At 39.4% G+C, this 27,224-nt stretch overlaps 1 protein-coding gene across 1 annotated transcript in view; it reads left to right on the top strand.

The window, feature by feature from the left end:
* Positions 1-27,224, top strand: part of ASCC3 (activating signal cointegrator 1 complex subunit 3) — a 285,972-nt gene that overhangs the window by 157,830 nt on the left and 100,918 nt on the right. Inside the window, exons 20-24 of the mRNA XM_070733271.1 lie at positions 1,554-1,730; positions 4,705-4,930; positions 8,824-8,978; positions 11,011-11,109; positions 24,305-24,473. Coding sequence (XP_070589372.1) covers positions 1,554-1,730; positions 4,705-4,930; positions 8,824-8,978; positions 11,011-11,109; positions 24,305-24,473 — 826 coding nt within the window. The remainder of the gene's footprint in view (positions 1-1,553; positions 1,731-4,704; positions 4,931-8,823; positions 8,979-11,010; positions 11,110-24,304; positions 24,474-27,224) is intronic.

The raw sequence follows: 27,224 nt of genomic DNA, 5'->3' as shown, positions 1-27,224 counted from the left end.
ACGTGTGTGTGTGTATGTGTGTGTATCAATATTCACTGGATTTGTGACTCTGCTATGTACTAACTCTTGCGTGAATAATAGTTAATATTACCAAAAATAAAAAAATATTGTTCTAGTTCTTCTAATCAGTTATTCTAATCTTCTAACCTATATTTAAGCATACTCTATTACTCCTTACTAGTTTATGACAAAACTGATAGAAAGTTTTAAGGAGAAATTTAGTGACAAGACATAAAATAAAGCCAATTGCAATTTGAAACTATCAAAGCAATACACTTGAACATAATCACATTTGTTCCAAATCTGGAAATGTCAAAAAGGCCATTTCAAACTAGATTTTTTTTTTCATTTTTATACACCAAATATTTTACCTAGAGAAAGTTTTTATACCAGTATCTATGCTAGATTTGGTTTCAATTCACTAAAATTTTGATTAAAATGTATCAATAATTGGTATATCCCAGACTATTGCCCAAAAAAGTGCCTTCTAATAGTATTTTTAGAAGGAAAGAATGTGATTGGAATCCTTTGCTTTGATTTACTAAGATGTTTTTGGGATTTCATTGACTAGTTTTTCTTGGTTTACAATTAACAACTACTGCAACTTCCCAAATCCATTTTGAAATTGGATACTAGTCTGACCAGTAGGCAATGAGATTCTCCTTTTTAATAAGCAAAATTAACATGATAGAGAAACAGAACAGCTGCTTCTGATGAAGCCATTGATTGATCTGATTGACCAATATATATATCAGAGCTAACATATGCCAACATACAAAATGCAAATTTGGTTGTTAACAAAATTAAGTCTCTTTTAAGATGAAAGATGGGGAGTGGAAAAAAAAAACCCAATGCTGACAATTATTTATTGTGAGTTTCTTTCTTAGCTTTCATATTGCATAAATGGTCAATGTTTGAGGGAAATGGCCTTCAGGTGATGACAAGTGCAAGTATGTGCCTTCTTTAAACAAGTTTTAGGCTAAGAACATTTCACGAAATCAAAGAATATGTAAATTCACCTCTGCTTTGCAAGTAAGAATTAGAAATTGGAATAATATGCATAATTCAAAGCGTAGATTTGAATACATCTTCAGTTATATGAAATCTTAATCTTATTAACAGTGAAAGCCTTAATATAATGAATCATAGTACAATCTAAAAGCATAACATGTCCCACGCAAACTGTACAATTTTAATGAATGCATTTAAAGTTAATTCAAGTTTGCCCTAATCCAAAACGACTAGAGGTCAGATAAAAAAGGGAAATTTTAACAGGTGAAGCATGGCACGGTCAAAATGTTTAATTTGTGAGGTATATTTCGATCTGTCAATGGCAATCTTAATAAAAGGTGACGCATAATGAAATATAATTGTGTTGTTATTAAGATTGTCTCAATTAGGCTCCATTAAGTAAGGTGCTGGGAGCCTTGTTTTTCAGAAACTGTAGAATGTTTTAAAACACATTTATTGAGAGATAATTGACATTTAATTTTCATGTGGAAGATTTAACAAGTTGCACCAGCCTTTTCAAAGTCCATTAATTTGTGTTTCAGGTGAGAGAAGAAGAAATAGAAGAGCTGGAAGCCTTGCTGAGCAATTTCTGTGAACTTACTGCACCTGGTGGTGTGGAGAACAGTTACGGGAAAATAAATATCCTTCTGCAAACATACGTTAGCCGAGGAGAGATGGATAGCTTTTCCCTAATTTCAGATTCTGCTTATGTTGCACAGGTAAAATTTAGTTCTTCCTCCTACCAATGACTTACCTAAGATACATAGTGTTCTGCTGGGTTCTATGGTATGGGTCTCCCAAAAATTCAAGGGTACAAATTTCAGACACACACACACTTGAAAGTTCAAAAACAATGTTATCAGAAAAATTCAAAAGAAACAAAGCACCCTTTTTGTATTGCAAAGAGCACTCCTCCCAAAACAACCTGGTAGTCTGTACAATCCCCTTAATCAGTCCTTAAGTACTTAGCTAGCAGCTGTGAAGGAACATCACAGCCTTCCTTCTTCCACAAAGTGAAACACACACACTTTGCTCTGCTTTGGTTTCAAAGTCGTGAAAAATCAACAAAGTCCGGAAACAGCAAAGCACAGTCCTGAAGAACAACGATCAGATAATCTTCCACAATGGCTAAGCCAGCACGCTGCTATTTATATCAGCAGCTCTAATTACTGGAGCCCCACCAAAACACAGGTGGCCTCTCTTATCTCCTGTAATATTTCTTCAATTGGTCTCTTCGATACATAATTCTGCGCATGCATGGGTCTAACACTTCCTCATACGAATCGACCAAAGATAATGGATATTGGCTTCCTGGGCTGTGTGCCAAGCCCCCCTCTTCCAAGTCACCCCCACCTTCTTTGTCCGAGGAAACTGCACTACCTGACTCTGTCGGCAATAAAACAGATCTATGACATGTTGATGTTTCCCCTGCATCCACCTCCACATTCCTTGGGGCAGGAGCTGGGCCAGAGCCAACCACAACACATAGGAAGCCAAACGTCTGTGTGTTATGTCCACATTTAGTTGTCAAGCAATTTAGAACTGGTAGCTGGGAGTAGTATTTTCATTTTTAAAAGCTACAGCTTTCCAAAATAGGATCTTTTTCATACCAACTTTGCATCCCAGGGTACTTGTCTGTCTCTACTGAAACCCATAAGTGCTGCAAAGGGCTATAGCAGTGATGGCAACCTGTGGCATGCAGAACCCAGGGGTGGGCTACTGCCCGGATGGGGGGGAACACAGTAGGGTAGCGAAAATGGAGCTCCAGCCCAGAACACCCAATTTGCACTGAAAGATGCTGAAAGAAAATCCATAAACCACGACCACAGTGTGGTAGTAAAAATTTTGGTAGCCCATCACTGGCAGAACCATGTTGGAGGGCACGTGTGGGGTTTTTCTATGTAAGCTCTAGCATGCATGTGCATGCTGGCCAGTTGTAATTTTGGCCTTTTTGTCTGTTTTCACTCTCCCCAGGCTTCAAGAAAGTCTCCTGAACCCTGGGAACAGCACAAAACAGCCCAACGGGAAGTTCATAAACAAACTTCCGGTTGGCCCATTGTGCTGTTTTTTTGCTATCTCCAGGAAAGTCCCATGTGCAGGGAGGTGGAGCGTGTGTGTTGGGCACATGCGTGGGGAGAGGGCAATGCATTATGGATGTAGGCACGTACGCGCACTCATTTGGCACCCGAGCCAAAAAAGGTTTGCCATGAACTGTGCTATAGAGTATGTTCTCTTAATTCACAAATCTTTGCTGATCCTGAATATTATTATATAGAAATAAGGATTATAGAATATACCCAACAATTATTTCAATAGCTTCCCAGCTATTATTATTATTATTATTATTATTATTATTATTATTATTATTATTGTCAATACAACACAGCAAACGAGATCACTATGCTGGATTTCGTATTTCATCACCAGTCGGGCACTTCCCAAGCACCTAGAACTGCGTGATGTAGCGGCGAATTATTATTATTATTATTATTATTATTATTATTATTATTATTATTATTTTTGAGTCCTCTTTCTGTTTAAAATGATATATAAAGATAAAAAAGGCATTAATGGACAAATGCAAAAACTAAATTATTGAATACACTCGCAAAAAAAAAAAAGAATTATCTGGTGCCAGCTAGCATCTGCAAATGTCATTCAGAACAAAGTTGTGTGGGAAAACGTGAAACTCCCAATTACATCTTTCTGTTGGGAATTTCACAATGTGAGTTCCATAACAGAGAAGGTCCCGAATGACAGCTATCATAGTGACTATCTGAACATGGTTTGACAAGAAGCAATGGATGGAAACTAGTCAAGGAGAGAAGCAACTTAGAACTAAGGAGAAATATCATGATAGTTAGAACAATTCATCTGTGGAAGAGATTGCTTCCAGAAGTTGTGAATGCTCCAACACTGAAAATTTTTAAGAAGATGTTGGATAACCATTTGGCTGAAACAGTATAGGGATTCCTGCCTAAGCAGGGGTTTAGACTGGAAGACCTCCAAGGTCCCTTCCAACTCTTAGAAACATAGAAACATAGAAGACTGACTGCAGAAAAAGACCTCATGGTCCATCTAGTCTGCCCTTATACTATTTCCTGTGTTTTATCTTAGGATGGATATATGTTTATCCCAGGCATGTTTAAATTCAGTTACTGTGGATTTACCAACCACGTCTGCTGGAAGTTTGTTCCAAGGATCTACTACTCTTTCAGTGAAATAATATTTCCTCACGTTGCTTTTGATCTTTCCCCCAATTAACTTCAGATTGTGTCCCCTTGTTCTTGTGTTCACTTTCCTATTAAAAACACTTCCCTCCTGAACCTTTAACATATTTAAATGTTTCGATCATGTCCCCCCTTTCTCTTCTGTCCTCCAGACTATACAGATTGAGTTCATTAAGTCTTTCCTGATACGTTTTATGCTTAAGACCTTCCACCATTCTTGTAGCCCGTCTTTGGACCCGTTCAATTTTGTCAATATCTTTTTGTAGGTGAGGTCTCCAGAACTGAACACAGTATTCCAAATGTGGTCTCACCAGCGCTCTATATAAGGGGATCACAATCTCCCTCTTCCTGCTTGTTATACCTCTAGCTATGCAGCCAAGCATCCTACTCTTATTCTATTCTAACATAACAGTGGCAAAGGAACAGACATGATATAATGTGCTACCATTGTTTCATTTGACAGAATGCTGCACGTATTGTTCGAGCTCTTTTTGAAATATCCCTTCGTAAGCGATGGCCGGCAATGACGTATCGACTGCTAAATCTCAGCAAAGTTATCGACAAGCGACTGTGGGGTTGGGTCAGCCCTTTGAGGCAATTCACTGTCCTGCCACCAGCAGTCCTTGCCAAGCTGGAACAGAAGAATCTCACCATTGATAAATTGAAAGACATGAGGAAAGATGAAATAGGTAAGATACCAAGGGGAAATGAATGCATCTTAATATGTAATTCTCTGCGGGGTCCTTGGTGCTTTCTGAGTTCGCTTGTTTTCTTGCAGATATTTCTTTACCCTAATTAGGTAATATTATCAGTGCTAGTAAGGAGTGCTGTTTGCTGTCAGTTTATATTCTGGTATTTTGCCTGTCTGTGTGTGCGGTCTTAGGGATTCTTTGGTTGGGCTGTTTATTTAATGGCTGTTTGGCAATTTCTTGATTGAGATGTTGCTTACTTTATTTATTTATTTATTATTTATTTATTAATTTAATTTATATGCCACCCAACTCCCTAAGGACTTTGGGCGGCTTACAACAAAAGAAACCACATGTAAAAGGAACCACTTTAAAAAATAATTAAAAACCCATAATAAAACCATGCATATCTCTCATGGCTGGTCCAGACCAGTGATTTTCAACCTTTTTTGAGCGCGGCACATTTTTTACATTTACAAAACCATAGGGCACATTGAGTGGGGGGGGGGGGGGGACGGCTAAAAAAAGATTGGACAAAAAAATTCTCTCTCTTCCTCCCTTTCGCTCTATTTCTCTCTCCCTCTTTCTCTCCCTTCCTCTTTTTTCCCTCTCTCCATCCCTCTTTCTTTCTCTCTTCCTTCTTTCCTCTTTTTTGTTCTCTTTCTCTCTTCCTCCCTCCCTCTATGTCTTTCTCTCTCCCACCTTCCCTCCCTCTCTTTCTCTCTCTGCTTTCTTTCTCTCTCTTGTTCTCTCTCTCTCTCGCTTGCTTTCTCTCTTGTTCTTTCTCTCTCTCTCTCTCTCTTTCTTTCTTTCTCTCTCTTGCTTTCTCTCTTGTTTTCTTTCTCTCTTGATTGCTTTCTCTTTCTTTCTCTCTCTTTCTTTCTCTCTCTCTCTCTTGTTTTCTTTCTCTGAGCTTCGCGGCACACCTGACTATGTCTCATGGCACACTAGTGTGCCACGGCACACTGGTTGAAAAACACTGGTCCAGACAATACCTCATTTGATCAACTTGATTGCTGGTCTGAAGTTGACCTTGGAGTTAATCTATGCTGTTATGAGTGCTGATCAGCCCCATCAAGAGATACTAGGAATTTCAAACTGAATTTTTTGCTGTCTATGTATGTGGACCTTTGCCATCAGTTTATTTTGGTGTTGCCCATTTTAGTTATAAAATTCCTTGTTTTATCTGAGCTCAGAATAAAAGCTTTTGATATAAAACTACAGATCTATTTACACCCTTCATATCTTCCTTTTCTCTTATAACCCACTAGGGGATCCTAGCTGAATGCTTTTTTTTGCAACTTTGATGACTAAAATCTGCACAAGACTTTAGATAATTGCCAATAGTAGAGAGTCATGGGATTAGAGGGACCTGTGGTTTTTATTTCTGGTTTGTCTGTTTCAGGTCCTTGCCAGGGCCTGCAATCTTCATGGTGTACATCTGCTTTCCTTCTTAGGAGTTCTGTTACAAAACTGGCTCTTTTTCCCAGGGACTTTCAAGAAAGTAGCAATATTATATCTCACCTTTTTTCAAAATTTCCTTGCCTCGGATGTTTTTTTAGTCAGACTTAATTTACTACCAATGCCATTCAGGAATTTTCTATTTTGTGTATGTGACATAACATATCTTGGAATTCTAAGAATTCAATGAAAGCATCCTGCTTTCAGTAAGGTCCAATTGTATATACAGTGATCTCTCGGTTAGCGCGGGGGTTACGTTCCAAGACCTCCCGCGCTAACCGATTTCCGCGTTATACTGGATGCGGAAGTAAAAACCACCATCTGCGCATGTGCGCCATTTTTTTCATGGCCGCACATGCGCAGATGGTGGAGTTTGCGTGTGGGCGGCGGGGAAGACCAAGGGAAGATTCCTTCAGCCGCCCAACTGCTGATCTGCTCCGCAGCGCGGAAGCAGCGAGGAGCCGAAGATGGGGTAAAGGCAAAGGGGAAACCCCATCTTCGGCTCCTCGCTGCTGCCGCGCTGCGGAGCGGATCAGGTGTTGGGCGGCTGAAGGAACCTTCCCTTGGTCTTCCCGCCAGATCACTTGCCGCTTGCCAGTCCACGCCCCCCTGGATGAGCGGCCCCGCATGGCCCCAGCGCCGGACTCCGTTGCCGAACGCCGAAACCGGAAGGGCGAGGTGGGGGAGAACGGGAGGCTCAGCATTCCGTCAGTCGCAGCGCTGGCTGTCAACTTTTCTTTTTAAAACTGGGCAGGAGCTGACTTGCCTCCCCAGTGCTAAAAAGAAAAGTTGACAGCCAGCGCTGCGGCTGACGGAATGCTGAGCTTCCCGTTCTCTCTCCGCCCCCTCGCCCCTTCGCCCCCCTTTGTTCCTAGGAGAAGTGCTGGTGAGGAGCAGAAGGTCTGTCTTGCCTCAATCCCCAGCACTTCTCCTAGGAATACAGGGAGGCGAAGGGGCGAGGGGGGGGGAGAGAAAACGGGAGGCTCAGCATTCCGTCAGTCGCAGCGCTGGCTGTCAACTTTTCTTTTTAGCACTGGGGAGGCAAGTCAGCTCCTGCCCAGTTTTAAAAAGAAAAGTTGACAGCCAGCGATTGTTCCGCTGCCGCCAGCATGGCCTGGCTGGCAGCGGAAGATGTAACGGAGCCCACGGGGGATTCGCCTTCCTCCCACCCGCAGCCGAGACTGATCGTGGGCTCCTTCGCAACCTCGGAGAGCTTCCAGGGCATGAAAGCTCACGAAAACCAGGAAGCTCTCCGAGGTTGCGAAGGAGCCCACGATCAGTCGGCTGCCGGCGGGAGGAAAGCGAATGCCACGGGGCTGGGCTCGGCTCCCCCCTCGGCTCCCCCCCTTACCAGCCCCGCCGCGGAAGGCTCCATTCTGTTCCCTGCCGGCCCGATTGAGCGGCCGGCGGTCTCCATTCAGGGAACAGACGTCCACCCCCTCCTCGGAGTCCCCGGCACCCAGCGTCCCCACGCCGCCTCCACCTCCCGGTAATGCGCCCGACCTCTGCCTCTCTCTTTCTCTCTCATATACCACGCCGGCAACAGGGAGAGAAAGAGAGAGAGAACTAGCGTGGACTTATTTTTTATTTTTTAATATTTTATTTTTTTAATTAATATTTTTTGAAAAACCGCGTTGCAGCGTTTCGCGCTAATCGAGAACGCGCAAATCGAGGGATCACTGTACAGTGTTCCCTCAATTTTCGCGGGTTCGAACTTCGCAAAAAGCCTATACCACGGTTTTTCAAAAATATTAATTAAAAAATACTTTGCGGTTTTTTCCACTATACCACTGTTTTTCCTGCCCGATGACGTCATATGTCATCGCCAAACTTTTGTCCGCCTTTAATAATTTTTTTAAAAAATAAATTTTAATAAATAAACATGGTGAGTAATAATCTAAATGGTTGCTAAGGAAATGGGAAATTGTAATTTAGGGGTTTAAAGTGTTAAGGGAAGGCTTGTGACATTGCTCATAGCCAAAAATAGTGTATTTACTTCCGCATCTCCACTTTGCGGAAATTCAACTTTCGCGGACGGTCTCGGAACGCAGCCCCCGTGAAAATCGAGGGAACACTGTATTTAGGAAAATACATCATGGATTTTATATCTAAAGTCAGTATTTTTACGGAAAACAAGACTGATACTAATCAAAATTGTTAGGAGGTATTTAATCAGTGACTTATAGTTTAACAATCATTTTCTGAGCTATAAATAATAATTTAAGTTAAATATTACTTTGTTTATGTTATCAAGTGTCAAGATCTGTTTATACAGCGAGAATGTTCCTTGATTTGCTTCCCCATCTTAGTGAAGACTAATCAGGATAACAATCAGATAAAGCTTGAATGACAAGCAATAAAGTACCTTTGCCTTCACTTTCTTTAGATATTTATAATCATTATTTTGTTTCAAATTTCATATCATTTTGCAGGTCATATGCTCCATCATGTAAACATTGGATTAAAGGTCAAGCAATGTGTCCACCAAGTTCCCTCTATCTCAATTGAAGCCACCATCCAGCCAATTACTCGTACTGTACTGAGAGTTAGATTAAATGTCATCCCTGATTTCAAGTGGAATGATCAGGTAAGAATACCTAGAATATAAATATCTGCCGGACATATTGAGAATGTAAGCTCATCTAGATGTATTTTACATGATATATAATAATAAAGCTGGAAGGGATTTTGGAAGCACTGCTGTTTCTCCTGACCTCTTAAAAACCTGAAGTTATGTTCTAAGTAAATAATAGAATACGTTTCTTAACTTTACTGTAACTCAGCAGCTTCAATATGAAGCTTGGAAGTATAATGGAAATTATGTTCCCAGCTTGTCTTCAGCTATGCATATTAGTTTCTTCAGGTTGACATGCCGAGGCCTGATCCCATATCCCTACTCCACTTACAACCTTTGTACAAGAGAAAAGAAAAGAAAAAGTGTATCTCTCACCTACTCCATCTTCAGATTTACTCTTCCACATAAGTTTATAAATAGGACTAAAGTTTATAAATAGGACTAAATACATGAATTTTAAATAGTATTGTAAAACAATCTGAACTTAAGTTTCATAATGTGTGGTCTGAATTCATGTAGTTCCACTTTTATAATAAGTGTATAAGAAAATGAACCTATTAGACCCCTTGCTTCCTATATTAAAGGTAAAGGTTCCTGTCGCACATACGTGCTAGTCATTCCCAACTCTAGGGGGCAGTGCTCATCTCTGTTTCTAAGCCGACTAAACACCAAAGGCACACGGAACACTGTTACCTTCCCACCAAGATAGTCCCTATTTTTCTACTTGAATTTTTACATGCTTTCGAACTGCTAGGTTGGCAGAAGTTGGGGCAAGTAATAGGAGCTCCGAGTCCACGGAGAGGGGCGGCATACAAATCTAATAAATTATTATTAATTATTATTATTATTATTATTATTATTATTACACAGCACCAGGGATTTGAACAAACTGCTGACCTTTCTGTTCAACAAACTCAACATCTTAGCCACTGAGCCACCGCTTCCTATATTATAAAGACTCAAATGTACCCCATGGAGCTATGATCAGTAAACTGTGTCTTTCATTTATCAAAAAGATTTGTTCACATATTTATATAACATATTCCTCAGCATTGGGATATTTTATTATTGACATGGTTGATTGTAAATCGTTTTTGTCATTTTAATTAGCCTCAGATAGGTTTTGGAATAGAATGGAATGGAATGGAATGGAATAGAATAGAATTCTTTATTGGCCAAGTGTGATTGGACACACAAGGAATTTGTCTTGGTACATATGTTCTCAGTGTACATAAAAGAAAAAGATATATTTCTCAAGAATCATGTGGTACAACACTTAATGATTGTCATAGGGGTCAAATAAGCAATGAAGAAACAATCAATATTAATAAAAATCTTAGGATACAAGCCACAAATTACAGTCATACAGTCCAAAGTGGGAGGAAAAGGATGATAGGAATGAGGAGAAAAAACTAGTGGAAATAGAAGTGCAGACTTAGTAAAAAGTTGACAGTGTTGAGGGAATTATTTGTTTAGTAGAGTGATGGTGTTCGGGGGGGAAACTGTTCTTGAGTCTAGTTGTCTTGGTTGTGTAGTGCTCTGTAGTGACATTTTGAGGGTAGGAGTTGAAATAATTTGTGTTCAAGATGTGAGGGATCAGTAAATATTTTCACTGCCCTCTTTTTGACTCGTGCAGTATATAGGTCCTCAATGGAAGGCAGGTTGGCAGTATGGTATGTTTGTACGTATGCTGGTTTTATACATTAAGGGGTTTTAAGTTAGTTTTTAGTATTGGATTTTTACTGTATATTGTTCATGTATATTGTTCATGACTGTTGTTAGCTGCCCCGAGTTTTCGGAGAGGGGCGGCATATAAATCCAATAAATTGAATTGAATTGAATTGTTTTTTCTGCAGTTCTGATTATCCTCTGAAGTCTATGTCAGCCTTGTTGGGTTGCAGCACCAAACCAGTTAGAGAGATGCAGATGACAGACTCAATGATTCCTCTGTAGAACTGTATCAGCAGCTCCTTGGGCAGTTTGAGCTTCCTGAGTTGGCGCAGAAAGAAAAAATGTAACATTATTTATTTACTTTGCCTCATAGGTGCATGGAACAGGTGGAGAGCCCTGGTGGATTTGGGTGGAAGATCCCACAAATGATCACATTTATCATTCAGAATATTTTATTATTCAAAAAAAGCAGGTAAATCTATGCCGTATAGCAGCATAAAACATACGTTATTAACTGATTTCCTAAACATTCTTATATTTTATTTTTATTTTTTTATTGTTATATTTACAGTATTTTGAAAAAAATAGAAAGTAAACAACGACATATGTCACACTAAAATACTAATTAAGATTTTTATATATATATATATATATATATATATATATATATATATATATATATATATTTGTTTTCGTAAATTTTCACGGGTATATGTATGTAGATTGTTCTGAGTTCGGGTTTTGCCCTGTGTAATGTTTTGCATGTCTATGCGACGTTTCGGTGAAATCACATTCACCATCATCAGGCTGGAGTTCCAATCTTTGTGTTTTTGCAAATGAATATTAGCAACTGACATTTCTTCTTAGCATGTAGTGTGGGGGTGGAGATTTGCTTTGAATGTAGCAAATAGATTGGGTGACTATGCTTCCGTGATCTGATTGGTTGGTGTAATCATGGTTATAGAAGGAATGGCATGAAGATTATGAAGTGTTTTGTTTAAGTCTGATTTCCAAATATAAAATTCTAAAATCATAATAATTAAAGGATTGACATATTGATTATAATGAAGTGTTTATTTTGTTTAAGGCTGGTTTCCAAATCTCTGGCAGGCGCGAGGTATCATCCCTTTTATTTAAACAAAAGGACCTCTTTTCAATTTCAATAGCTTCTAGAGAGATTCTTTTATATAAATTCTCTGTTTTGTGGAGTAATTTAGTTTTTTCAAAGTCAATTTCGTGCCCTGTTTTTTTAATGTGCTGGACAAGGGAGGAGGTCTTCTCCTGTTTCTTGACTGCATTCATATGTTCTGCCATGCGCTGGCTCACTCTTCGGTTAGTTTGTCCAATGTATGTGGCTGCACATGTTTTGCAAGGGATTTCATAGATACCTTGGTATTCTAATTGGATTTTATCTTTGGGGCTCCTTAGGATATTAGATATTTTTTGGTTAGTGCAAAATGAGGTTTTGATGTTATGTTTTTGTAGAATTTTACTAATTTTATCCGTGGTGCCTTTGATGTAAGGAAGGATGGTGGTGCCATTGTCCTGTTCTTGATCTTGTTTTTTGGGGGGTGTCTCTTTATTGATTAGGTTTGTTATTGTTTTCTCTTTGAATCCATTAGAAATTAGTACATCTTTGAGTTTGTTCAATTCAGTTTTTAAGTGCTCATGGTCAGCTAAGCGTTTGGTTCTGGTGATGAGAGTTTTGGCCACTGAGGTGATTTGTGCGGGGTGGTGGTGTGAGTGTGCATTTAGATAACGGTTGGTATGGGTTTTCTTTTGGTAGATAGTATGTCCTAGGCTGCCATTGGGTTTTTTATAGACCAGTACATCTAGAAAGGGAAGTTGATCATTGATTTCTGTTTCCATAGTAAACTGTATTTTGGGGTGTAGGCTGTTGAGATGAGTGAGGAAATTGTCTAGTTTTTCTTTACCATGTGGCCAAATTACAAAGGTATCATCAACATATCTCAGCCAAAGTTTGGGTTTGTATTTGGCTTGCTCTAAAGCATTATTTTCGAAATATTCCATATAGAGGTTGGCTATGACAGGTGATAGAGGTGATCCCATGGGGGCTCCCTCTATTTGTTTATATCTTTGTTCATTATAGATGAAGTATGTATTGGTCAGGCAGTGGTTGGTAAGGTCTAGGATATATTTGGGGGGTTTGTGTTTGTCTTGGATAGCTGTCAAGGCTTCTGTAATAGGTATTTGTGTGAACAGGGACACGACATCGAAACTTACAAGTAGGTCATCGGGTTGTAGGTTTTGTTTTTTAATTATTTGTATAAAGTGGGATGAATTTTGAACATATGAGGTAATAGTTTCTGTATATGGTTGAAGGTATTTGGCTAAAAATTTGGCAAGGTTTTGTAGAGGGGAGCCTATAGAACTGACTATTGGCCTGAGAGGTATTCCTTCTTTGTGTATTTTTGGAAGGCCATAGAGTTTTGGACATATGGAAGATTTTTCTCTGGGGATGATTTTTTGCTGGATTTCTTCGCTGATGGGAGAGGCCTTGATTTTAGATTTGGTGGTTTTTTCTAGGTAGGTGGTAGGATCTGTGCTTAGGAGTTTGTAGGCTGGGTTTTTTAGTAGATTTGTCATTTTTTCCTTGTATTCTGCTGTGTTCATTACTATAGTGGAGTTTCCTTTATCAGCTGGGAGAATTATTATATCCTGGTTTTTCTTTAGATTGATAAGTGCCTCTCTTTCTTCCTGCTGTATGTTGCTTTTTGGAGGTTTACTAGAGCACAGAATATTAGTGACTTGGAGTCTGATTTTGTTAGCAGTATCTGGGTTGATTTTATGTAAAGTTGTTTCAATTCCACATATGATATTTTCAGTTGGTATTCGTCTTGGAGTTATTGCAAAATTAAATCCTTTTGAAAGAATATTGGTTTCTGTAGTGGTGAGTATCTTGTCTGATATGTTATGTACTGTTTTGGTCATAAGTTGTTGTGGAGGGCTGGGTTTTTGCTGTACCTCTAGTATTTGGAGTTTCTTATTATGTGTGTCTGTTTTGTATTGGGTTTCTGTTTCTGCCCTCCAGATTGATATTTGTTTGAATTTATCCCAGAGTAAAGGGTGTATTTGGTTACTGATTTTAAGGTGAAGAGAGAGTAGACTTTTGTTGATTTCATCAAGTATGAATCTTTTTTTGTGGAGTTCATTTCTGATTAGGGCTAATTCAGTTCTTTTTAGGATCCTCTCTATGGTTGGGGTTTTTGGGTGGAATTTTAGTTGGAAGTATTTGGGAATTATTTTTTTGTCCCTGCAGTTGCGTAGGAATGTGAGATCACATAAGATGGAGGCTTTTCTGACTTCAAGTTTTTCATAGGTCCTAGTCAGTAGGAAAGTGTCCTCCCCGTAGAGGCAAGATATTTGTTTTCGTAAATTTTCACGGGTATATGTATGTAGATTGTTCTGAGTTCGGGTTTTGCCCTGTGTAATGTTTTGCATGTCTATGCGACGTTTCGGTGAAATCACATTCACCATCATCAGGCTGGAGTTCCAATCTTTGTGTTTTTGCAAATGAATATTAGCAACTGACATTTCTTCTTAGCATGTAGTGTGGGGGTGGAGATTTGCTTTGAATGTAGCAAATAGATTGGGTGACTATGCTTCCGTGATCTGATTGGTTGGTGTAATCATGGTTATAGAAGGAATGGCATGAAGATTATGAAGTGTTTTGTTTAAGTCTGATTTCCAAATATAAAATTCTAAAATCATAATAATTAAAGGATTGACATATTGATTATAATGAAGTGTTTATTTTGTTTAAGGCTGGTTTCCAAATCTCTGGCAGGCGCGAGGTATCATCCCTTTTATTTAAACAAAAGGACCTCTTTTCAATTTCAATAGCTTCTAGAGAGATTCTTTTATATAAATTCTCTGTTTTGTGGAGTAATTTAGTTTTTTCAAAGTCAATTTCGTGCCCTGTTTTTTTAATGTGCTGGACAAGGGAGGAGGTCTTCTCCTGTTTCTTGACTGCATTCATATGTTCTGCCATGCGCTGGCTCACTCTTCGGTTAGTTTGTCCAATGTATGTGGCTGCACATGTTTTGCAAGGGATTTCATAGATACCTTGGTATTCTAATTGGATTTTATCTTTGGGGCTCCTTAGGATATTAGATATTTTTTGGTTAGTGCAAAATGAGGTTTTGATGTTATGTTTTTGTAGAATTTTACTAATTTTATCCGTGGTGCCTTTGATGTAAGGAAGGATGGTGGTGCCATTGTCCTGTTCTTGATCTTGTTTTTTGGGGGGTGTCTCTTTATTGATTAGGTTTGTTATTGTTTTCTCTTTGAATCCATTAGAAATTAGTACATCTTTGAGTTTGTTCAATTCAGTTTTTAAGTGCTCATGGTCAGCTAAGCGTTTGGTTCTGGTGATGAGAGTTTTGGCCACTGAGGTGATTTGTGCGGGGTGGTGGTGTGAGTGTGCATTTAGATAACGGTTGGTATGGGTTTTCTTTTGGTAGATAGTATGTCCTAGGCTGCCATTGGGTTTTTTATAGACCAGTACATCTAGAAAGGGAAGTTGATCATTGATTTCTGTTTCCATAGTAAACTGTATTTTGGGGTGTAGGCTGTTGAGATGAGTGAGGAAATTGTCTAGTTTTTCTTTACCATGTGGCCAAATTACAAAGGTATCATCAACATATCTCAGCCAAAGTTTGGGTTTGTATTTGGCTTGCTCTAAAGCATTATTTTCGAAATATTCCATATAGAGGTTGGCTATGACAGGTGATAGAGGTGATCCCATGGGGGCTCCCTCTATTTGTTTATATCTTTGTTCATTATAGATGAAGTATGTATTGGTCAGGCAGTGGTTGGTAAGGTCTAGGATATATTTGGGGGGTTTGTGTTTGTCTTGGATAGCTGTCAAGGCTTCTGTAATAGGTATTTGTGTGAACAGGGACACGACATCGAAACTTACAAGTAGGTCATCGGGTTGTAGGTTTTGTTTTTTAATTATTTGTATAAAGTGGGATGAATTTTGAACATATGAGGTAATAGTTTCTGTATATGGTTGAAGGTATTTGGCTAAAAATTTGGCAAGGTTTTGTAGAGGGGAGCCTATAGAACTGACTATTGGCCTGAGAGGTATTCCTTCTTTGTGTATTTTTGGAAGGCCATAGAGTTTTGGACATATGGAAGATTTTTCTCTGGGGATGATTTTTTGCTGGATTTCTTCGCTGATGGGAGAGGCCTTGATTTTAGATTTGGTGGTTTTTTCTAGGTAGGTGGTAGGATCTGTGCTTAGGAGTTTGTAGGCTGGGTTTTTTAGTAGATTTGTCATTTTTTCCTTGTATTCTGCTGTGTTCATTACTATAGTGGAGTTTCCTTTATCAGCTGGGAGAATTATTATATCCTGGTTTTTCTTTAGATTGATAAGTGCCTCTCTTTCTTCCTGCTGTATGTTGCTTTTTGGAGGTTTACTAGAGCACAGAATATTAGTGACTTGGAGTCTGATTTTGTTAGCAGTATCTGGGTTGATTTTATGTAAAGTTGTTTCAATTCCACATATGATATTTTCAGTTGGTATTCGTCTTGGAGTTATTGCAAAATTAAATCCTTTTGAAAGAATATTGGTTTCTGTAGTGGTGAGTATCTTGTCTGATATGTTATGTACTGTTTTGGTCATAAGTTGTTGTGGAGGGCTGGGTTTTTGCTGTACCTCTAGTATTTGGAGTTTCTTATTATGTGTGTCTGTTTTGTATTGGGTTTCTGTTTCTGCCCTCCAGATTGATATTTGTTTGAATTTATCCCAGAGTAAAGGGTGTATTTGGTTACTGATTTTAAGGTGAAGAGAGAGTAGACTTTTGTTGATTTCATCAAGTATGAATCTTTTTTTGTGGAGTTCATTTCTGATTAGGGCTAATTCAGTTCTTTTTAGGATCCTCTCTATGGTTGGGGTTTTTGGGTGGAATTTTAGTTGGAAGTATTTGGGAATTATTTTTTTGTCCCTGCAGTTGCGTAGGAATCCTAAAAAGAACTGATCACGGAAGCATAGTCACCCAATCTATTTGCTACATTCAAAGCAAATCTCCACCCCCACACTACATGCTAAGAAGAAATGTCAGTTGCTAATATTCATTTGCAAAAACACAAAGATTGGAACTCCAGCCTGATGATGGTGAATGTGATTTCACCGAAACGTCGCATAGACATGCAAAACATTACACAGGGCAAAACCCGAACTCAGAACAATCTACATACATATACCCGTGAAAATTTACGAAAACAAATATCTTGCCTCTACGGGGAGGACACTTTCCTACTGACTAGGACCTATGAAAAACTTGAAGTCAGAAAAGCCTCCATCTTATGTGATCTCACATTCCTACGCAACTGCAGGGACAAAAAAATAATTCCCAAATACTTCCAACTAAAATTCCACCCAAAAACCCCAACCATAGAGAGGATCCTAAAAAGAACTGAATTAGCCCTAATCAGAAATGAACTCCACAAAAAAAGATTCATACTTGATGAAATCAACAAAAGTCTACTCTCTCTTCACCTTAAAATCAGTAACCAAATACACCCTTTACTCTGGGATAAATTCAAACAAATATCAATCTGGAGGGCAGAAACAGAAACCCAATACAAAACAGACACACATAATAAGAAACTCCAAATACTAGAGGTACAGCAAAAACCCAGCCCTCCACAACAACTTATGACCAAAACAGTACATAACATATCAGACAAGATACTCACCACTACAGAAACCAATATTCTTTCAAAAGGATTTAATTTTGCAATAACTCCAAGACGAATACCAACTGAAAATATCATATGTGGAATTGAAACAACTTTACATAAAATCAACCCAGATACTGCTAACAAAATCAGACTCCAAGTCACTAATATTCTGTGCTCTAGTAAACCTCCAAAAAGCAACATACAGCAGGAAGAAAGAGAGGCACTTATCAATCTAAAGAAAAACCAGGATATAATAATTCTCCCAGCTGATAAAGGAAACTCCACTATAGTAATGAACACAGCAGAATACAAGGAAAAAATGACAAATCTACTAAAAAACCCAGCCTACAAACTCCTAAGCACAGATCCTACCACCTACCTAGAAAAAACCACCAAATCTAAAATCAAGGCCTCTCCCATCAGCGAAGAAATCCAGCAAAAAATCATCCCCAGAGAAAAATCTTCCATATGTCCAAAACTCTATGGCCTTCCAAAAATACACAAAGAAGGAATACCTCTCAGGCCAATAGTCAGTTCTATAGGCTCCCCTCTACAAAACCTTGCCAAATTTTTAGCCAAATACCTTCAACCATATACAGAAACTATTACCTCATATGTTCAAAATTCATCCCACTTTATACAAATAATTAAAAAACAAAACCTACAACCCGATGACCTACTTGTAAGTTTCGATGTCGTGTCCCTGTTCACACAAATACCTATTACAGAAGCCTTGACAGCTATCCAAGACAAACACAAACCCCCCAAATATATCCTAGACCTTACCAACCACTGCCTGACCAATACATACTTCATCTATAATGAACAAAGATATAAACAAATAGAGGGAGCCCCCATGGGATCACCTCTATCACCTGTCATAGCCAACCTCTATATGGAATATTTCGAAAATAATGCTTTAGAGCAAGCCAAATACAAACCCAAACTTTGGCTGAGATATGTTGATGATACCTTTGTAATTTGGCCACATGGTAAAGAAAAACTAGACAATTTCCTCACTCATCTCAACAGCCTACACCCCAAAATACAGTTTACTATGGAAACAGAAATCAATGATCAACTTCCCTTTCTAGATGTACTGGTCTATAAAAAACCCAATGGCAGCCTAGGACATACTATCTACCAAAAGAAAACCCATACCAACCGTTATCTAAATGCACACTCACACCACCACCCCGCACAAATCACCTCAGTGGCCAAAACTCTCATCACCAGAACCAAACGCTTAGCTGACCATGAGCACTTAAAAACTGAATTGAACAAACTCAAAGATGTACTAATTTCTAATGGATTCAAAGAGAAAACAATAACAAACCTAATCAATAAAGAGACACCCCCCAAAAAACAAGATCAAGAACAGGACAATGGCACCACCATCCTTCCTTACATCAAAGGCACCACGGATAAAATTAGTAAAATTCTACAAAAACATAACATCAAAACCTCATTTTGCACTAACCAAAAAATATCTAATATCCTAAGGAGCCCCAAAGATAAAATCCAATTAGAATACCAAGGTATCTATGAAATCCCTTGCAAAACATGTGCAGCCACATACATTGGACAAACTAACCGAAGAGTGAGCCAGCGCATGGCAGAACATATGAATGCAGTCAAGAAACAGGAGAAGACCTCCTCCCTTGTCCAGCACATTAAAAAAACAGGGCACGAAATTGACTTTGAAAAAACTAAATTACTCCACAAAACAGAGAATTTATATAAAAGAATCTCTCTAGAAGCTATTGAAATTGAAAAGAGGTCCTTTTGTTTAAATAAAAGGGATGATACCTCGCGCCTGCCAGAGATTTGGAAACCAGCCTTAAACAAAATAAACACTTCATTATAATCAATATGTCAATCCTTTAATTATTATGATTTTAGAATTTTATATTTGGAAATCAGACTTAAACAAAACACTTCATAATCTTCATGCCATTCCTTCTATAACCATGATTACACCAACCAATCAGATCACGGAAGCATAGTCACCCAATCTATTTGCTACATTCAAAGCAAATCTCCACCCCCACACTACATGCTAAGAAGAAATGTCAGTTGCTAATATTCATTTGCAAAAACACAAAGATTGGAACTCCAGCCTGATGATGGTGAATGTGATTTCACCGAAACGTCGCATAGACATGCAAAACATTACACAGGGCAAAACCCGAACTCAGAACAATCTACATATATATATATATATATATATATATATATATATATATATATATATATGTTTTCGTAAATTTTCACGGGTATATGTATGTAGATTGTTCTGAGTTCGGGTTTTGCCCTGTGTAATGTTTTGCATGTCTATGCGACGTTTCGGTGAAATCACATTCACCATCTTCAGGCTGGAGTTCCAATCTCTGTGTTGTTGTAAATGGAATATTAGCAAACTGACATTTCTTTCTAGTATGTAGTGTGGGGGTGGAGATTTGCTTTGAATGTAGCAAATAGATTGGGTGACTATGCTTCAGTGATCTGATTGGTTGGTGCAAATCATAGTTGTTAGAAGGAATGACATGAAGATTTTATGAAGTTTTTTGTTTAAGGCTGATTTCCAAATATAAAATTCTAAAATCATAATAATTAGAAGGATTGACATGTTGATTATTATGAAGTGTTTATTTTGTTTAAGGCTGGTTTCCAAATCTCTGGCAGGCGGGAGGTATCATCCCTTTTATTTAAACAAAGGGGTCTCTTTTCAATTTCGATAGCTTCTAGAGAGATTCTTTTATATAAATTCTCTGTTTTGTGGAGTAATTTAGTTTTTTCAAAGTCAATTTCGTGCCCTGTTTTTTTAATGTGCTGGACAAGGGAGGAGGTCTTTTCTTGTTTTTTGACTGCATTCACATGTTCTGCTATGCGTTGGCTCACTCTTCGGTTAGTTTGTCCAATGTATGTGGCTGCACATGTTTTGCAAGGGATTTCATAGATTCCTTGGTATTCCAATTGGATTTTATCTTTGGGGCTCCTTAGGATATTAGATATTTTTTGGTTAGTGCAAAATGAGGTTTTGATGTTATGTTTGTGCAGGATTTTACTAATTTTATCCGTGGTGCCTTTGATGTAAGGAAGGATGGTGGTGCCATTGTCCTGTTCTTGATCTTGTTTTTTGGGGGGTGTCTCTTTATTGATTAGGTTTGTTATTGTTTTCTCTTTGAATCCATTAGAAATTAGTACATCTTTGAGTTTGTTCAATTCAGTTTTTAAGTGCTCATGGTCAGCTAAGCGTTTGGTTCTGGTGATGAGAGTTTTGGCCACTGAGGTGATTTGTGCGGGGTGGTGGTGTGAGTGTGCATTTAGATAACGGTTGGTATGGGTTTTCTTTTGGTAGATAGTATGTCCTAGGCTGCCATTGGGTTTTTTATAGACCAGTACATCTAGAAAGGGAAGTTGATCATTGATTTCTGTTTCCATAGTAAACTGTATTTTGGGGTGTAGGCTGTTGAGATGTGTGAGGAAATTGTCTAGTTTTTCTTTACCATGTGGCCAAATTACAAAGGTATCATCAACATATCTCAGCCAAAGTTTGGGTTTGTATTTGGCTTGCTCTAAAGCATTATTTTCGAAATATTCCATATAGAGGTTGGCTATGACAGGTGATAGAGGTGATCCCATGGGGGCTCCCTCTATTTGTTTATATCTTTGTTCATTATAGATGAACTCAGAACAATCTACATATATATATATATATATATACACACACATACATACCTTATATCTTTTATATTTATTAATAGTAACTGGTTAGTAATGATTATATGAGTATAACATGATTATTCACATTATTTTTGTAAAATATCAAAAAATATCCATCAAAATTATATACATTGCTGCATCCTGGCAGGAATAGACAACACTTCAGAAGATAGGCCCTATCTAATAAATTAAAATTCAATAGTGAAAAAAGTAAGGTTCTACATTTAGGCAAGAAAAACCAAATGCATGGGTGTAATATAGATGGTACCTGGTTCAATAGTAGTAATTCTGAGGGATCTTGGAGTCCTAGTGGATAAACATTTAAATACAAGCCAGCAGTACCTGCCAAAAAAGCCAATATAACACAGTCCTAGACAGCGTTAAAAGAGGGATAGAATTAAGATCACATGAAGTATTAATACCATTTTATAATGCCTTGGTAAGACCACACATGGAATACTGAATCCTGTTTCGGTCACCACAATGTAAAAAAATATGTTGAGACTTCAGAAAGAGTGCAAAGAAGAACAACAAAGATGGTTAGGATACTAGAAGCTAAAACAGATAAAGAATGATTGCTGGAATTGGATATGTCTAATTTAATTAAAAGAAGGACTGGGGTAATATGATAGCAGATTTTGAATATCTAAGGGATTGCCACAAAGAAGAGGGGGTCAATCTATTCTCCAATGACCTAAAGTATGACAGCAACTGAGGTCTTTGAAGTACCCAAAACGTCTAGCTTATGTTGATCCATCATTCAAATTGCCCCTACTCTTCCCGCCTTCCGCAAGATGTTGAAGACCTATCTATGTTGCCGGGCATGGAGGGAATAACTATCTCTTCCCCCACCTTTTTCCTGACTGTAATACATGAGAACGGTATGATTGTGCAGTAACGATTGTTTTTAATATTTATGGGTTTTAAATTTCGTTTTTATCTAATATTGGATTTGTACTCTGTATTGTACTGTTGTTGTTGTGAGCCGCCCCGAGTCTTCGGAGAGGGGCGGCATACAAATCTAATAAATCTTAATCTTAATCATTATATTGATCCACCACCACCACCACCCAATCCCATGGTGTAGCCAATTTGGTCAGAAAGATTAGGAGCTGCTGCATTAGAAAATGCCTGAATTGAACTGAATTGAATTGAGGAAGACCAAATTCAATTTGGTAATCTTTAAGACAATCATACATAACAGTTTCACAGCCATAACTCTTCTTCTGCCCAATTTTTAAAGTACAGTAGAACCCCGACTTACGAGACTAATTGGTTCCGGAAGGAGGCTCGTAAGTCGGAACGCTCGTATGACGAAACATTGTTTCCCATAGGAAACAATGTAAAGTCAATTAATCCGTGCAACAACAAAAAAAAACCGCTGCCGCCGAACGCGGAAGTTAGCGTTCAGAGACAGCTGCGAAGCAGCGTGCGTGTTTTAAAACGTGGCAGCTGGCCTGGGGGGCTCGGGGGGAAGCCCCCGAGCCCCCCAGGCCGGCTGCCACGTTTTAAAACACCCGCGCCGCTTCGCGGCTGTCTGCTGAATCCGGAACGCTAACTTCCGCGTTCGGATTCAGCAGACAGCTGCGAAGCGGCGCGCGTGTTTTAAAACGTGGCAGCCGGCCTGGGGGGCTCGGGGGGAAGCCCCCCAGGCCGGCTGCAACCTTTTAAAACACGCGCGCCGCTTCGCAGCTCTCTGCTGAATCCAGAACGCTAACTTCCGTGTTCGGATTCAGCAGACAGCTGCGAAGCGGCGCGCGTGTTTTAAAACGTGGCAGCCGGCCTGGGGGGCTCGGGGGGAAGCCCCCGGGCCCCCCAGGCCGGCTGCAACCTTTTAAAACACGCGCGCCGCTTCGCAGCTCTCTGCTGAATCCGGAACGCTAACTTCCGCGTTCGGATTCAGCAGACAGCTGCGAAGCAGCGCGCGTGTTTTAAAAGGTTGCAGCCGGCCTGGGGGGCTCGGGGGGAAGCCCCCGAGTCCCCCAGGCCGGCTGTGATGTTTTAAAACACGCGCGCTGCTTCGCAGCTCTCTGCTGAATCCGGAACGCTAACTTCCGTGTTCGGATTCAGCAGACAGCTGCGAAGCGGCGCGCGTGTTTTAAAACGTGGCAGCCGGCCTGGGGGGCTCGGGGGGAAGCCCCCGGGCCCCCCAGGCCGGCTGCAACCTTTTAAAACACGCGCGCCGCTTCGCAGCTCTCTGCTGAATCCGGAACGCTAACTTCCGCGTTCGGATTCAGCAGACAGCTGCGAAGCAGCGCGCGTGTTTTAAAAGGTTGCAGCCGGCCTGGGGGGCTCGGGGGGAAGCCCCCGAGCCCCCCAGGCCGGCTGTGATGTTTTAAAACACGCGCGCTGCTTCGCAGCTCTCTGCTGAATCCGGAACGCTAACTTCCGCGTTCGGATTCAGCAGACAGCTGCGAAGCAGCGCGCGTGTTTTAAAACGTCACAGCCGGCCTGGGGGGCTCGGGGGCTTCCCCCCGAGCCCCCCAGGCCGGCTGCCACGTTTTAAAACACGCGCGCTGCTTCGCAGCTGTCTGCTGAATCCGAACGCGGAAGTTAGCGTTCCGGATTCAGCAGAGAGCCGCGAAGCGGCGCGCGTGTTTTAAAAGGTTGCAGCCGGCCTGGGGGGCTTGCCAGCACCCCCCCGAGCCCCCCAGGCCGGCTGCAACCTTTTAAAACACGCGGGATACGAGCGCCAAGGAGCTGTCTCCTGAAGCCGAAAGCGGAAGTTAGTGTTCGGCTTCAGGAGACAGCTCCTTGGCACTCGTATCCCGAATGTGAGCTCGGGAGGCGAACAAAAATGTCGCTCCCCTCCCAGCTCTTATCTCGAGTAGCTCGTAAGTAGAGCTGCTCGTATGTCGAGGTTCCACTGTAGAAGTTTTCCACAGAGTTAAATACAGTGATACCTCGTCTTACAAATGCCTCATCATACAAACTTTTCGAGATACAAACCAGGGGGTTTAAGATTTTTTTGCCTCTTCTTACAAACTATTCTCACCTTACAAACCCACCGCCGCCGCTGGGATGCCCAGCCTCCGGACTTCCGTTGCCAGCGAAGCACCCATTTTTGCGCTGCTGGGATTTCCCTGAAGCTCCCCTCCATGGGAAACCCTACCTCCTTTTTTTCTTGCCTGTGTTTCATTTCGTTATTTGGTGTACATCTATATAATAACATAGACTATCATGTTGACCGCTTGAGGAGATAATAATTATTCTTTTTTTTTCAACCGTAGGTCATTGCAAAGGAAACTCAACTGTTAGTATTTACAATCCCAATATTTGAACCGTTACCCTCTCAATACTATATCCGAGCTGTCTCTGACCGATGGCTAGGAGCTGAGACTGTGTGCATTATTAATTTCCAGCATCTGATTCTGCCAGAGAGACATCCACCTCATACAGGTAACATTGTATTGGGAACTGCATTCCTGCACAATTATATATAATGTATTTCTTGAATTGTTTACAAATATTAAATATTGGAGGGGGGGGGTCCGTCTAATTGTTGTAGTTTAGATTTTTGTTAAGGAGTGTGCAGAACCCTTGCGTTATCAAGGACATGAACAGAGGAATCGTGGGATTCCGGCAGATATCCAGGAGATATGAGTAATTATTCAGTCATACAAAAACAGATACATTAAACTGTATAAAATAGTGTTTTCTTTAAAAATAGCACAGTCAAGTTAAACAGTCAATATCCCTCAATGCAATAATAATATTACAAGCCTGTCTTTGTCTTACATATCAGACATACATTACAGCTTACAAATACATCAAATTATCATTGAGCTTACTACATTCATCTCAGTGAATCAGCAGAAAGAACAGAGAGAGAAAATCATGCTTTCTGGCTCCCTCTTATGGCAACCTGCAACACTACCTCTTAAAGCTATAATACTTCAATACAAACAAGCATTCATTGTTAGCTTGTTTATATATTGCCAACCCAACTGTCTTATACAGAGTACTAACAATGTTCATAGATTCTCCACAGCAGTGAGATCTATTATGGATGAATGTATGTATATACTAATTTATACATAACTTATAAATTTGATCAATTGCCCAAGCTGGTTAATTCAATGTATTTTTTTAAAAAATGGGGGGCAGCATCTCTTAAGCTTGTTGTGTTGACTCATACCTTACGGTATTTTTAAAAAATAACTCTTACATGCCCGTCCTTGGAGAGGGGCAGCATATAAATCGAATTGATAATAAATAAATAAATTTTGTACATATGGGAAAGGGGTGAACCTGGTATTTTTTAATAGCTATATTTTCTGTGTTTGCTTAACGATGCCTTAAAGTTAAGAATTCACTTTATGTTGTACCATTTTTATACAGTCTCTAATTTACGTAGAAACAGGTGGTACGTGGCCTTTTGGCATTAAAAACAGTGGCAAATGAACTTGTTCACCAAAGACCTTTTTACCAGTATGCCTATTGTTGTGGTGACCTCTATTATCATTAAGCCTAGCTCATTTGCAATTCAGCTTAGAGAATGCTTTCAGAAATATTCATCTCATGTGATATATGGGGGGTTCTTTTTAAGCATGTATAAATTCATATGTGTGTCTGCTGTGTTTGGCATTGTTGCTCTGTATCTAATCTGTCTGGCTAAACATGTGTACCTATTTATCTAATTGACTGATCAATGAGTACTATTCAAAAGAAGCAAAAAGATATTTACACATCAGCAAATAGGAGACTTTGAGGATTTATGGTAATTGACTGCCTATCCCATCTGGTTCCTCTGAAACAATGAAGTGTAGAGAGGTCCTGCTAGACAAAGATAAAGAAAAGGGCCTTTTGGGCCCCCTCCCTCACCCCACCCCTTCTGACAGATCCCAAGAAATCACAGCATTAGCAGGGGATGATGAAAGAGTTCTAAAGTATCTATGAAACGTATGTCAAGAATATCGAGGCTTGAAGCCTCCACAAATTTTATGGCTCTCCAGCCATACCTTATTGGGAAGCATCCTGAAAGGAATACTGAAATCTTGAGCCAAACCAAACTTCAAAGAAAGCATCTGTGTAACAGAATCATCACAGTTCTCCGCTAATTTAATGAGAGTCAGGCTATATACATGCTCCAACCTCCGTATGCCAAACCTCTCAAGTGTTTGACGAAGAGACACTTCCAAACATAATACTGGAAAAATATTTTTTAAAAAAAGTTCTAGTTATTATTAGAAATTTAATACAAAGATGTAGCCACATATGGTTCCAGGTGAATCTGTGTGGTTTTATATGATAACGTGTCATGTCTCTTGTTGCATAAAGTTAATTAACTGCCTTTACTCAAATTTGCCCTTTGAATAATTTCCTCCTTTGGCAGAAATACTGCACTGAAGTTACTAGCAGCACTACTATTACTGCTATTGTATCTTAATACCACTTTTCCAAAATTTTAAATATAATTTCTAACACTTTAATTTGGCCCTGCCTGAAAGCTGACAATTGGTTGGTGCTATGTGTGCAATGTTTTGTTGGTTCAGTACTGACCGAAAGCTGCTTTAAAGGCCAGACATATAATAATCCAGTGTAAGTGAATAGTATAATTTACCACAGAAACATTGCTTTATTTAAACTGACCAATTGGCAAATTAATGAATTTACTATATTCCTTGTAGTCAGTGTCTCCTAGGTTTCTAGAGATACCAATCTGCATAATTTACCCTTTATGGAATATATAGTTTTTTATCTATTTCTAATCTTTAGCTAGGATAAAATATTTTTTTACCCATAAAAACCCTGATTAGGCATTCTTCTCACATATAAATCCAAGCAAAGAAGGATGGTGAGTTCTTTATCTCTCTTAAAGTCCTGATAAGGTTACTGAAGAGTTGTTTTCCATAAATCCTGTGCACACTTTAAAAATGCTTACCATACATTCCCATGTATTTCAAAGTACTTCTTCTTGGTCATTTCCCAAGCATGTTCTTTTTTTTGGAGTTTGGATTGTACTAAATAACTACTAAATAAAATGTCTAAGAAAAATAAGGCATTTCTTTTATATAATTTTTCATACCAGAACTTCCTGGATTATTCTGTCTACAGACACCTCAAAAATATACATACATCCTCTTCTCTTGTCTCCATGTAGTAGAAACAAACAAAAAGAAGAAGAAAACTTGATAGCAATATCACTTA

This window comes from Erythrolamprus reginae, chromosome 1, assembly GCF_031021105.1.
Source record: "Erythrolamprus reginae isolate rEryReg1 chromosome 1, rEryReg1.hap1, whole genome shotgun sequence".
NCBI classification, from domain to species: Eukaryota; Metazoa; Chordata; class Lepidosauria; order Squamata; family Dipsadidae; genus Erythrolamprus; species Erythrolamprus reginae.
Note: the sequence above shows the minus strand (reverse complement) of the source record. Positions and strands in the feature narration are given on the sequence as shown.